Source organism: Grammomys surdaster, unplaced genomic scaffold, assembly GCF_004785775.1.
Source record: "Grammomys surdaster isolate TR1022 unplaced genomic scaffold, NIH_TR_1.0 259, whole genome shotgun sequence".
NCBI lineage: Eukaryota > Metazoa > Chordata > Mammalia > Rodentia > Muridae > Grammomys > Grammomys surdaster.
Genome location: NW_021604700.1, coordinates 3,255,159 through 3,268,725, shown reverse-complemented (window position 1 = coordinate 3,268,725; position 13,567 = coordinate 3,255,159). Strand labels below are relative to the sequence as shown.

The following is a 13,567-nucleotide window of genomic DNA, read 5'->3' as shown; positions in this document are numbered from 1 at the left end:
AGTATGTTGTCATTTTGTGCCTAGTAAAGTAACAGGAGAAAGCCACACACTTGTTTTGCTTCCTCTTACCAGAAGCTAGGAAGTCAGTTGAAGCTATCGGCTAAGAGTTGATGTTTTCCTTTGTCTGCCCTTGACTTTGGTTTTGCTGATACATTTGTGAGTCTGGTTCTGTGGCCTTGGAGTAGCACTTACCATGGGATAGTACCAGGATTACATCTCCTTCCATAAACTCCAGGTCTTCTGGCTGGGCAGCCTCATAACTGAAGATTGCTACCACCTGGGTTCCCTCCTTAGGCTGAGGCTCTGTTGTCTGCTTATTGGCATCAGAGTTTTTCCTTTCCTTGGGTTCATCTACAAGACCTTGATCACCCTGAAATGGTAAGGGGCCTATTAAATTTGCTAATTCGTAGCCAGCAAATACTGAAAACCACTAATGGAAGCCGATGATGCTCACTCAGTACCTCCTTATGGGCCTAACACAGTCTATGAGTACTGAATGGTTGGGTGCAGAACCCTATGTAGCCCTAAATTGCCTTACATAATAAACCTTACAACAGTCCCAGGGTAGAGTAGGCATTGTTCTTCTCAGATTGGAAAATAATTTGAGCCACAAGTAAATAGCAATCTGTGGTATAAATTCAGCTAGTTTTTTTTTTTATCATATTTCAGGGGGTGGGGAAGATGAGAGGACAACTTGGGCAAATCACTTCTCTTCTGTGTAGATTCCAGGCTCAAGTCATCAGGCCAGGCAGCAAATGGCTTTTCCTGCTGGTCATTCTGCTGTCCTTAACTAAGCATTGAATTCACCCCTTTTCCCTGGCACAAACATTAAGAATCTATCTCAAACCTACTAAGATAGCATTCCTAAGAGCCAGCTCTAGGTTCTGATACTCTTGGTTCTGATACTCTCTAAAGCTTCAGAATGATGACTTTTAAAAATATTTTGGGACAGGAGCCTTGTTTCGGTAGCTCAGGGTTGCCTGGAAGTCATAATTCTTGTTTTAGCCTCTAAGTTATGAGTTTACCGATGTATGGTACCATGCCTAGCTGTTCTTTAAGGTGGTCCAATGAGGTGGAAATATCCCCACCAAATCTACACTGGTTTGATTTAGCTTGACCTAGTTTGGGTTTTGTTTTCTATTTTATGTGTTTTGTTTTCATGTATGTCTGTGCACCACGTGCATGCCTAGTGCTGCCATGTGAGTGCCAGGAATCGAACCTGGGTCCTCTGGAAGAGCAACCAATGGATTAACTGCTGAGCCATCTCTATAGCCCAGTCCAAGGATCCTAGATTTTTATACCTGCTCCCATTTACGAGCTGTGGGTTCCTGAGTAGCTGTGTAGTGTCTCTGAACCTGTTTGTTCAGGGAACATGGCAGTACTGGAATCTGGCTGCTGGTGTCTACATGTTGCTGCACTAGGCGGACACACAGCAAATGGCAATTTGCTTTGCTTCTCCTAATTAGTGGATGAGAACACGTAACAGCCTCTGTGGGCAACAGTGGCAGAGGACATCAGCAATGATGAGCCCGGACGGCGTTCTAAAGACTTGCGTTGGGAGTTTGGGGGTGGGAGAGATCGGTACATAGAGGTGAACATAGACCGGCCTCATTGAAGGAATAATTCACAAGGACATTCTGAGTGAAAGCACTCACGTTTAGAGTGAAATCCTTTCTAGACGAATGTCCCCCAACAGAGGAAATTGAAGTTACCCACACAGCATACACTTATTTAACAATCGAAAGAAGTGGCATCAAAATCCACTTTATAGGCTGACAGAAAGCAAATGGAGTCACTGTAGTGGGACAGATTGAGAAATGGCAACTTCTCTCTGGAAACTAAGGGACAAAGTTCAACTCTTCGCTCACCACTGTTGCCTCCGTTGTCCCTTCTAGCCTCTAACTTTTCTCCTGACTCCTATGAATCCAGTGAGACCTATCTAGACTTCACAGCTAGTAAGACAGCTTGGCCTTGTCACTACAGCATGGTGATAGAGCCAGGCACTCCGCCCCGAGTGGCTCTGGTGACTTGGTCAGGTCACATGACCTTTCCCTTATTTTCTAAGTTACAACATGTAATATACCAACATGTATAGGAGCACTGGGGGCTTTCTAAGAATTCCTTCACAGAGTGCACTTGGCTCAGGGTCTAACCATGAGCATTCTCAGTAGATGCCAGCTCTGCGGGAGAGGCTAATACTCCTTTGTGAAAGAAATGCTTGCTGTCTCTGATCATCCTCAGATGTTCCTCATGGGAACCTGAGGTGAAGAAGAGCTATGAGCGCAGCTTAGCTGTAGCTTCAGGCCTGTCCTTGTTGCAAGTGATGGCCATGATCCTTGACCCAGTCCATCTAGTGGAGGCAGCTTGAGGCTTGCCATGCACTTCTGGGCCCCACTCATCTGAAGCCTTCTCCCTGCTGTAACTTGATGAGCCTGTAAGCCACTGTGTCCCCATCACTGAGCCAACGTGTGACACGCAGGAGATGTTGGAAATGGCCTTAGGTGCCCAGCTCCCTCCACTCACCACTGTATGCTCACACCAAAGAGTCAGGCAATAGTTTTTCACTTGGCTCCAGGCATCCTCCATGCTTTCTTCTGACAGGAGCAGAAGCTCGGGGCTGTCCTGACGCTGGTAGCTGGTAGGGATGGTGGGTAAGGACCGAGGCAGAAAGCATCAACACAGAAAACATCCCATGGCCAGTCCTCTGCATAGGCAAGACCCACCCCCACCCCGCCCCACCCCGCTCCGCCCCACCCCATCGTCCATCCCTGCTGCATCCCCAGATGCCAGCTCCATGGGGTTTACCTCAGTTTAGTGTATTCTGGCAAGAGCTCCAGCTTCTTAGACACCATGTTCCGGAGCTGACTGTAGGGGAGGCCAGGCGTCGTCTCCATGACGACTGTGTATTTGTAATGCACCTTGAGTGTGTAAGGCATGGGCACACTGAGCTTCACTTCCTGAGGGAGGACGAAGAAAGAACACCTTAGTGGCTGAAGCTGTTGGCAACATCCTGGACCACCCCGGTCTTCCACCACTTTGTGTACAGGCACCAGGAGTGCTCCAGGGGAAGGGGGATGTTTAATAAACAAACAACTGCTCTTTACCAGTTAATAATAATAAGTAAAAAATCAATAAACAACTGTATATTAATAAATAAATAATAAATAAGTAAATAGCCAGTTTCTGCATTCCCTGAGAGGCCGTCAAAGGGCTCCAGCCCAACACACTGAGCCAGAGATTTCTACTGACCCATGTACTCAGCTAGGGGCTAGGATGACATGTGTAGGTGTCCCTGGTCTGTAGATGGAGTGGCAGGTGGCAACTGGTTCAACCCCTTTCATTGATATTCCACAAACTAAGAGATATCCCGCATTAGACAAGCCACGATCACCCATCTTCTTTACTTGGAAACAGAAGGAAGAACCTACCTTGGGCTCTTTTTGCTTGTGACCTAAATGGAGAAGGAGATGGTAAATGAACACTCACAGTGGCCCCTGCCACCCACAATGCCCATCTCCCTACCCTTTAACATCCAGGGTGGATCTGGAAGAGCATAGAAAGTACAACTATGAGAGCAGAGCTGGTGTCTGCTTCCAGGGAGCCGCAGGTAGGTCACTATGGGGACTGGTCCAAAGGGCAGTTAAGCCAGGAGGCTCCAAGATGGAGAGAAGACAGACATGCGGTGATCCCAGGCCCCAGGCAGAAGCACCAGAACAATTACCATTTCATGGTCATGTTGTTTTGTGTATGTTTGTAGTCTAAAATGCACAATATGTTACCACAGCGGTATGTATATAAGAGAAGTCTGAGGCTGTTTACTACTGAGGATGTAAGAACCTCTGCGCAGCTGGTTATTAGAATCCCTTAGGGACTTTTGCTAACATCAATCAAAGGCCTAGGAACCTGGTATTCTAATCTTTCCAGTGTGTGTCCCTTCATGAACCTCCAGACAGAAAAGGTAAGAAGACAAAAACTATGAGGGACACGGGATGGGGCCACTGAGACATTTGCGTGTGGAATAAGTGATATCTGTTCATGGTAGATGGTCTGGATGAGAAGTACCCTCCTTAGGCAGAAGCCATGCTTGTTCACAGGGGACTTCTATCCAGGTAGGCTCGATCATTGTTCTCTAACGTGGAGACAAGGCAAGTACATGATGTCAAATGTGTGCACGTGAACAAGGCCACATGCCCTGACATGCGTAGCTGCCAGAGGACAACTTCTTTGTGGTGTGGAATCTCCAGTTCCTGCTTTATGCAGGTTCTTGTGATTGCACTCAGGCAATCTCAGGATTGTGCAACAAGTGTCTCTTGCTATGGAGGCACCTGGCTGGCCCATAGCTGCTGTATTTAAGTGAAAAGTGTTCAGTATACCCCACTTCCAACTTTTCTGTAGGTTTGCAACTTTCCAAATAGTATGCAGGGGAGGGCCACCAAAGCAGTTTTGGCAATCAGGTGGTTATAAGCAAGATGTCTCTGTCATCTACATGACAATCTGCTGAAGCTCACCGGGAACAAAGAGTCATCATTTTCCCACCCCAGGTTATGAGAAATCAGTGTGGAAAGTGTTCCTATCCACACCTTCCAGTGGTCCTTTGTTCAAGCCCCAGGGTTCTGCTCTGCCAACATGTGCACCCCAGTGGTTTGACAAGAGCTGAGGTGAGACAATGCACTTGCTGCAGCCTTCCTTCTCCCAGCTGCTTTAGGTAGTTAACAAAGCATCATCTGGTGACATCTCTGATGATGGTGACTGTTTTGTTGATGGTGACAGCTCTGATGATGGGCACTTACAACCCTTTTGTCTGCACTCATTTCTAAGCAGTGAGGGCAGGGCTCTGGCATCATGTTTCAGTGGGATGCTGGATGGTGCAGGCAAGACCAGGCTCTGGGAAAATGTAGTCATAAAGCAAGGTGCAAGCTGGGTAAAGTAAGGGGCATGCTGGGTAAAACAAGGTGCATGCTGGGTAAAGCAAGGGGTATGCTATGCAAAGAAACCAGAATTTCCAAAATGTATCTGAAAACAGCTGTCTGTTTTCATGAAGCATCTGAGAGAGAGCTCTTTTCCCAGGGCCACCAACCTGGTGACAACTGGAGTCTTCCTGGGGGACTAGAATTAGGAGGTGGTGGAATATCGGTTCCCAGGGAGGCGTCTTCCTGGAGGTGATAAGAGGAAACAAAAAGTTCAAACAAAAACATGAGAGCTTCCTTGGAAAGTAGCTGGATGCAAGCGGCTTCCTCAAAGTGTAACGATGTGACACAGGGAGATGACTAAGGAAAGGGGGACTAATTTTCAGCAGCAGTAAGAACCCTGACACCTACATACAACGCCCTTTGCCATCGTTTCAGCCATGCTGAAAACCCACCAATGTCGGCTAACACGACATGCTTCTGTCTCAGTACTGAGAAAGGGAAAATTCCATTTCCCATTGGCAGGGAACTTGAAATTTCCAAACACCTCAGCTTTATGACTTGGCAGGGAGGCTCAGCCCATGTGTGTCTCATCAGTGTGAAGAGAGAATACCGGCTGTCATCAGAGTGCCAGGTAGCTAAGGATGTCAAACTTCTGATCCTCCTGCCTCCACATCCCACGTGTTAGGAGCATATTGCAATCATGTCTGATTTGTTCAGTGCTGAAGATTGAGCCCAGGGCTTCATGTATGCTATGCAAATGCTCTACCAATGGAGGTACATCCCCAAACTTTAGTTCCCTTCTCAATGGCATTATACCAAACATGTCGACTGTGCTCCCTGGTGAAGAAGCACACCTGGGAATACCTAGCCCTAACTGTTAGGCTTTGCTGCCTAAGTCTCCCTGACCAAGAGGACTCACAGAGGTGGACCAGTCCAGTGGAATAACTCAGCTCTGGGCATCTGATACCAGTTTGAGTGGCCCAGAACTACTGAGGTTTTGTTTTTTTTTTTCCATGACAGGGAGGTCATCCCTTTCATGACCCTTTCAACTCTAGAGTTGTGAGAAGAGTGAGAGAAACAGGATAGGCCTTGGCACAACAGTACCTGGGGCTGCGACTGAGGGTGAATCCGAAGCTCAACTGGCTCCAGGTAGTTGCAAGGGACAAGCCCCTTCTGCAGTGTCACATTCCAGAATCCAGAAGGGAAAACAAAGACTCAGTACCCAGAACACAGAACGACCTGCAGCCGTGGGTAGGGACAGCACACAGGTGATAACCCTTGGGAGTTCTGCAAATAATGCAGCAGATGCTGTCCCTATGTCCTTAGCACCTCCCCTAACCCCTCTCCAATACCTGTCCATTGAACATGACTGTGGCCCAGTTATCACTGCCCTTCTTCAAGACAAAGACGATGTTTCCGGGCATGACCTGTAGCTCTTCTGGTGTCTCTGGCACAAAGCCAAACAACACTCGGTGTGCCTCACCTTCCAGAGCCCTGAGGGGTACACAGAAGACCGAGCCCATCATTCAGCTTGGACCACATCTCCGTACTGGAGAAGCATCTGAGGCCAGAGACTTAGCTTGGTGCTCACTCTCAATCTCTCCGTCTTACTGCCTACAAGACCAGTGCGGTGTGCTGCCTAGGACCCCGGAGAAGACTAGGTGAGAAACCGCACATGAATGAGTTCCATAACCACACAGGCATTCCCCTTGTCCTCAGGGAATGTGATGTGATCCAAGAACCCAAGAGCTAGGAAAAGCCTTGTGTACCCATGCTTCTCCTACACCTACACACACTAACGGGATGCTGCTCACTGAAGAGCTGAACACACTGCATAACATGTTTGCAACTCACGTAGCCTGAGGTGTGCCACCAGATCCAGATAAATTCTCTTCCCTTAGCACTTAATGGACAGGACACTCTGTGTACCACACCAGCCCCCATTACTCATCCATTTTATTTTGTCTTCATTTCTTGAGACAGGCCGGCCTGAGTTTTCAGCAATCCTCCTGCCTCTGCCTCTTAAAGGCCGGAATTAGAAATGTGAGCCTCTGTGCCTTGTTCATTTCCCTATCAAGTCAACTTTCACATTTGACCATGAGTGACAACTTTATAGCTTTGGCATAAACTCATTACTGCTCTCAGTATTACCCTTGCGTTTTGGGTCCATTGTTAGTGAACACAGAGGGGGTTTGAACAAGCACCATGAAGCTGTGCCAATCCTTCCCCAAAGATAATGTTTTTGCTTTATTTTATTGAACTTGCTTCATTTCTATTTTTCAAAGCTTTAGCTATCGTGTCGGGGCGGGGGGGGGGGGGGGGGTGCACAGGCAGCGCCTCTCCCCTCTGAACACCTCATGATCACGGTTTTGGTTTTGTTTCCTTTTGCTTTAACTAACATACACGGTATTAGGTTTCATGCTGGGATTTTTTTCAAATGAAATTTGATTTTGTTGATCTTGCCTCCCTCTCTTTCTCTCAAACCCCATTCCCCCTGCCCCAGGACCTTTCACATACACACACACACACACACACACACACACACACACACGCGCGCCCCATCATCCTCCTGCGTTCATGTCTCAGGTGTCCCATCACCCTCTCCCTCCCTTTCTTTAACCTTCCTTTTGTACTCTCCTGGCCTGACAGACGATCCTGTGTGGACAGACGTATGGACAGACGGCTCCTGAGTGGCTACTGAGGGGATATATATCCCTGAGGGGATGAATCTCGGGCGGGTGAGATTGCCTCATGCTCCTCAGAATGAAAAGCAATTTAAAACGTCTTGTAGTTGTTTCTTTGCTTGTTTCTCAGACAAGGAGGGGGATTATTTGGCTCTAGCTGGCCTCTAAACCCCCCCAACCCCCATGTAGCTGAGGCCGGCCTCCATCCTTATCCTCTTTTCCCCTCTAAGGAGGGAGTTAGTTCCCAGGTCTTGTCTATGGTAGACAGGAAGTATGGGCAGGGGAGTAACAAAGGCAGAGGGCAGTGAACTCCAGGACGGCCTTGTAGGAAGGGGTGGAGAGCCAGAGGCGGGCCGGGCAATGAAAGGCACTGAGGAGAAACTGCAGCATCTTTGCTTTATGTTAGTTAGCCCTGTCCTTTCCCCTTCGTTGACCCCTCAAGGCCCCAGCTACTCCTCCACACACCTGGAGAGTCTCATTCATGCCACCTCAGTGTGTGAGGAAGGCTGCCCAGGAAACTACCCGTGCGTGGGATGTTCGTTCTGCTCAGCCTTGCCCTTGTTTGCAAAGTCCCTGCCTGGTATGGGGAATGTAGCCTCTTCAGTCTAGAGAACTTGGGAATGAGCTCCTTCAGGCCCTTCACTTTGGCATCACCTGTAGCACACACACACACACACACACACTTTTCCTGACCTCTCTTTATTGGGGGGGGGAGAAAGATTTGTTCCTTAGAAGGATTTTTTTAGCTGAGGTTAGGCCGATTTGCTTCTCAGCTTACTGAGTGACTTCCTTTTCTTGAGTCTTTCCCCTTCTTCAGAAAACATGAGTCAATGGTGAGTGACAACTCCCACACAGGAAGAAGACTCTGTGATAGCTTCAGGGATCTAGAGAGCTTCCGAAGGTCCTGTAGTCAGTATAAAACTGACCTATCACCGACCTCTCACCTCTGACCTGGGCTTCACATCAATGGCCTCAGGTTCTAGGGTGGCCACGTCCATTGGGACACCAGGTTGCTGCAGCCAGGTCCTCAGTGGTCACCTCACCAAGACTCCCATCCCAACAACATCATTCGGTTCTGACCTTAGACAGAAGCCTACCATCCTTCAAATCCTCACTGTCAGCAAGTCAGACGTAGAGTGTGGGCATTCTGCAAGCAGACCTAAATCTAACTTACCTGAAGATCTCTGGGGTTTTGGGTCTGGGTGGAGGCTCTGCTGACTGTGGAACATTCAGGAAAAATGAAGAAGGGGAGGATGGTCAGAGAAAGAGTGAGGGGGAGGGAGAGAACAGACTGTTAATGGTAATTTGGAACATTGTTCCAGATCTGAAAACAAAGACTTCTTTTCTGGGTGGTCTCTGGGGAAAAGGCACAATTCGGGAAACCGAAAGTCTGCCACCCACTTGGGCATGGACTTCACCAGTGCGGCAGCTACATGATCCGGAGCTGGTGTCCTGAGAAGGTTTTGTTGACCTCGAACCTCAACTGGACTCTTTCCCAGTATTTTTCAAAAGCTCTGTTCTACAATTAATGTTTGCCACAGTATGTGACATTTCTGGGTATTTAAAATCAACTCAGCATCCACTGGCCAGATATGGGTCTCCCTTTAATGTATACTCCCTGTTCTGCACTGAATGTCATAAGAGTATGTCGTCTGGGACTTTCCTTCCTTGTCCTCTAGCTGGGCTGAAACTCCTGGGACCACGGCCAGCCTTTCTCCAACTTTACCATGCCAAAAGGAGTCAAGGAATCTAGATGCTGGCCCTCTTTCTGCCCCTGTGCTCATTCTGTCCCCACGGCCCAAGCACGGGTCACATCACGGTCAGGCAGCAATCATCTTGCCCCATATTTGGGGTGAGGATCAGTGCTACCCTAGAGAGTGTACATACAGATGGCAGGAAGGTGACCAAGGTCCTTGCCTCTGCTAGTGCTGATCACTCTTCTTACCCATCACCAAGCTCGAGGTTTCCTTAATCTGCTTCACTGTCTTCCTGTTACAAGCTTTGTCTGTCTCTGCCACGTGCCATTGGGGCCATCTCTCTGAACCCAGCTTGGGCTGGCACCCTTCCTTATTCCATCCCCCACAACCCACACTCCTGAACCCACGGAGAAGCTTTATTACAAAACTTCTCCAGTGCAGGGGATGCTCAAAGTCCCATGAGGTGATCAATGGATCTCTGAGGACTTCAAAGAGTGGACTGGGATTTGGAAGAGCCCAGTGATATAGCAGGAGAACAGGAGACGGAGCTGACATCCCGACCAGCCATGTAAACTGAGACTGAGAGTCAGCTGTGCTGAGAGGTGGCTGAAGGATGTGATCAGTTTGTCAGCCCAGTTCCTCTCACAGGGGCTATTTCCCAGAGAGATCCGGCCTCACCTGTGGCTGCAGAGGGGCAAAGCCAGAAAAGTTGTCTTGGTGAACCACAGATGCTACAACCTGAAACAGACAGGAGAGAGTGAGCACGCTGTAGCCAGCTCCATTTGCCCGTTGTCTGTCTACTTCCAGAAGACCTCCTCCTTCCTCCAAACACAGAGCCATTGTCACTCGTGTAGGTCCCGGAGGGAGATGGGAGGTAAGGCATCTCTTCTGAATTAGAACTTTCACCCTTTCTTTTAGTAAAAAAGAAAAGAAAAACAGAAAAGAAAAGCTGCTGGCATTCATATAACATCAAATTAATAACCATTTTAAGTGAGAATTCTGTGTCATTTCATACACCTGTCTGGTGCCAAAACATTTTAATCATCCCTCACAAGAAAATGTTGGAGCCACTAAGAAGATTATAGTCAGGACTGGAGAGACGGCTCAGCGGTTAAGAACACTGGATGCTCTTCCAGAGGTCCTGAGTTCAATTCCCAGCAACCAAATGGTGGCTCACAACCATCTGTAATGGGATTCAGTGCCCTCTTCTGGTGTGTCGGGAGACAGCTAAAGTGTACTCATATAAATAAATAAGATAAATAAGTCTTTTAAAAAATAAAATAAAATGCATTTTAAAAAAAAAGGATTACAGTCTCCTCTCCTAGCCTGGCAACACAAGTTTGTAAAGACTTTATATAAATAAAATATATAGCATGTGCCTTTTCTCCTCATTTTTCATGGTGTGTGTGTGTGCATGTGCGTGTGCGTGTGTGTATCATGTCTGGGGGCACATCCGTGTGTGTGTGTGAACATGCAAGTAGAAATTGCAGGTCAATATAAGGATCATCCTCAATTTCTCTTCCACCTAATTCAGTGAAACAGGCTCTCTCAGTCAAACTCCGAGCTAACTTCTATGGGTAGTCTTGCTTGCTTGAGGATCCTGTCTCCACCTTCTGACTCTGGAATCGCCATGGCTACCTGGCGATTAAGCAGGTCCTAGGAATCTGGAATCCAGTCCTCATGTTTACACAGCCAGCACTTTAACAACTGAGCTATCTTCCCAGCCCTCAACCATGGCATTTGTGTTTCTTCTAGACGACATACATCTCCTCCCGTGCTGTAGCATGCATTAGTACTTTATCCTTCTTGTGGGTGTGCAATCCGCCTTATGGACATGTCACACTGAATATATTCATTCATGTATTGATGGCTCTTTGGGGGAGTGTTTCTATTAGTCTCTGTGATTCTGCCAGGTCCAGCTATCTAGACTGGGCAACTCACATGTCCAAACTGTCAAAAGTCAAATGCAGATTGGATAAGGTCCTACTACCTTACCTCAAGTCATGTCTGAAAGAATTTAAAACCTGTGTTCAGAAGAAATGGAGCTTAAAGGAGTCTGAGCATAGGGCTGAGAAAGCGGGAGGGATTACCCAGAATTCTGAGCAGTCTATTTCAAGAGCATCAAGCCAAGGGCATCATATCCTGCTGGCCCTCTCCCATAACACTCTCCTGACTCTCAGCGAGCCCCCACTATGTCATTTTTCCTTTGCCTCTGTCCCAAGATTCAGCATCCCAGGAGAAACCTTAGGAATTGGTGAGGGTTGGAATGATGGAAGAAACTGGAGCGTCCTCGAGAGAATAAACTGGGAGTGTTTGTTCCTTACTGTCAACAAGATCCTCACTGCCATCCCTGAATGCCCCAGGGTGGGGAGCGGGGGCGTGTCTTCTTGAAGCCCTTCCACCAGGCCCAATGCAATCCAGGACACAGGAGAAGGGGAAAGATGGACAGCCCACCTACCGTAGCCTTGCCCAGATAGTCCTTTTTGGCCAGCTGAGCCACCTGCCTCTCATTTGGACGGAACAGCCTACCCACAGGGATCACCACAGGCTCGAACAGCTTCTGCTTCTGTAATAGAATGATCAGTCACATGTCACTCGGCAGTACTGGGTTCATTCTGAGCCATACGCTGTTAGATGAACCCCTGTGAGCATCATCAGAGAGTGTGCCTGGACAACTTTGGTGCTTCAGTTATCGTGGAATATGTGATTGGTTGGCCCAAACATCTTTGTATCTCTCAGGACTGTATCTCTTTGTCTGAGAATGGGAGTGATAAAACCATTCCTGCTTTCCTCATCAAATGGACCATGAGAAAACAGCTCAAGAGAAGAGCTCTTTCAAACCATAGCGGCTTGTTATTTGAGAGGGCTATGCAGGAGCGGTTGGGTTTATTTATTATTAATTCTTTGGGAATTTCAATGCATTTTGACTGTATGATGGTTTGTATATGTCTGGCCCAGGAAGTGGCACTATTAGAAGGTGTGGCCTTGTTGGAATAGGTATGTCACTGTGGGTGTGGGCTATAAGACCCTCATGCTAGGCAGCCTTCAGATGAAGATGTAGAACTCTCAGCTTCTCCTGTACCATGCCTGCCTGGATGCTACCATGTTCCCACCTTGATGATACTGGACTAGACCTCTAAATCTGTAAGCCAGCCCCAGTTAAATGTCCTTTATAAGACTTGCCTTGGCCATGGTGTCTGTTCACAGCAGTAAAACCCTACCTAAGACAGATCGTATCCAGCTAACTCCTCCTTTTAACTCCTACAGATCCACCTTTACCTCCTTAATCTTCATAACGTTGTGTCCTTTGTTTATCTGTTTGAAACAGGGTCTTGCTGTGTAGCCTTAGCTGGTTTGGAACTCACTATGTAGACCAGGCTGGCCTGGAATTTACAGAGATCTGTCTGTCACTGCCTCTGGAGTGTTGGGACTGAAGGTGTGTGCCACCCACCATATCCAGTCTCTTTCTCTTTTTAAAAATAATCCCTTAAGTCTAGTTTGTGTTTTTTACATTCTTCTGTATGTGGCTCTCCACTGGAGTATAGTTAACCTATCAGGAGACACACCCCTTTAAAAAGACTAGCTCTCCTTCCCTTAGAAGTCACCAACTGTCCATAGCTCTTCAATTAGGGATGGGGCTCATGAAGCCCTTTCTGCTCCATGCTAAAACGTTGATTGGCTTGATCCTCTACAGGCAACCACAGATGCTGGGAGTTAAGTCAATCTGTGGTCCTGTCATGTCTAAAAGATACTATTTTATTCTGGTCCTCCATACCTCTGGCTCTTACAATTTTTCTGTCCCTCTCATCTGCGATGGCCCTGAGCCTTGGTGACAGGATGTGACACAGATGTCCCATTTGCATCTGAGCACTACTCAGTCATTGATTCTCCGCCCTTAGACAAACTGTGGGTTTCTGTGTTAACCACCATCCACTGCTCCACTGCAAAAAGAAACGTGTCTGATGAGGGCAGAGGCTGTGGTAAGCTGGTGTGATACTGTGCCCTTTTAGCCAAGTGGGTCACCATTGGGGCCTGTGAGCTCCCCAGTGATGGGTACATGGTCAGTTTGCAGTAGAGGTGTGTGTTGCCGCCTTTGCAGTGGGTCCTAAATTCAATGATGAAGCAGTTGGTTACCCCGGAGCATTCATACCACCACTGCACCCCTGGACAGATCTGACAACACTAATCATCACTTCAGTTCACCAGGCTCACAGCTGAGTAAGACTTGTCTCCCAGCAGCCTGCATAGAAACTTCTAGTACCATCAGAGCTAGCCA

The 13,567-nt window shown here is 47.8% G+C and overlaps 1 protein-coding gene across 1 annotated transcript in view; it reads right to left on the bottom strand.

Annotated features, from left to right (window-relative positions):
* Nucleotides 1-13,567, bottom strand: part of Ncf2 (neutrophil cytosolic factor 2) — a 31,990-nt gene that overhangs the window by 2,572 nt on the left and 15,851 nt on the right. The window contains exons 5-14 of the mRNA XM_028775743.1: nt 11,750-11,857; nt 9,970-10,029; nt 8,769-8,812; nt 6,263-6,404; nt 6,015-6,083; nt 5,078-5,153; nt 3,429-3,451; nt 2,806-2,957; nt 2,524-2,635; nt 193-370 (exon numbers count right to left, since the gene is read on the bottom strand). Coding sequence (XP_028631576.1) covers nt 193-370; nt 2,524-2,635; nt 2,806-2,957; nt 3,429-3,451; nt 5,078-5,153; nt 6,015-6,083; nt 6,263-6,404; nt 8,769-8,812; nt 9,970-10,029; nt 11,750-11,857 — 964 coding nt within the window. The remainder of the gene's footprint in view (nt 1-192; nt 371-2,523; nt 2,636-2,805; nt 2,958-3,428; nt 3,452-5,077; nt 5,154-6,014; nt 6,084-6,262; nt 6,405-8,768; nt 8,813-9,969; nt 10,030-11,749; nt 11,858-13,567) is intronic.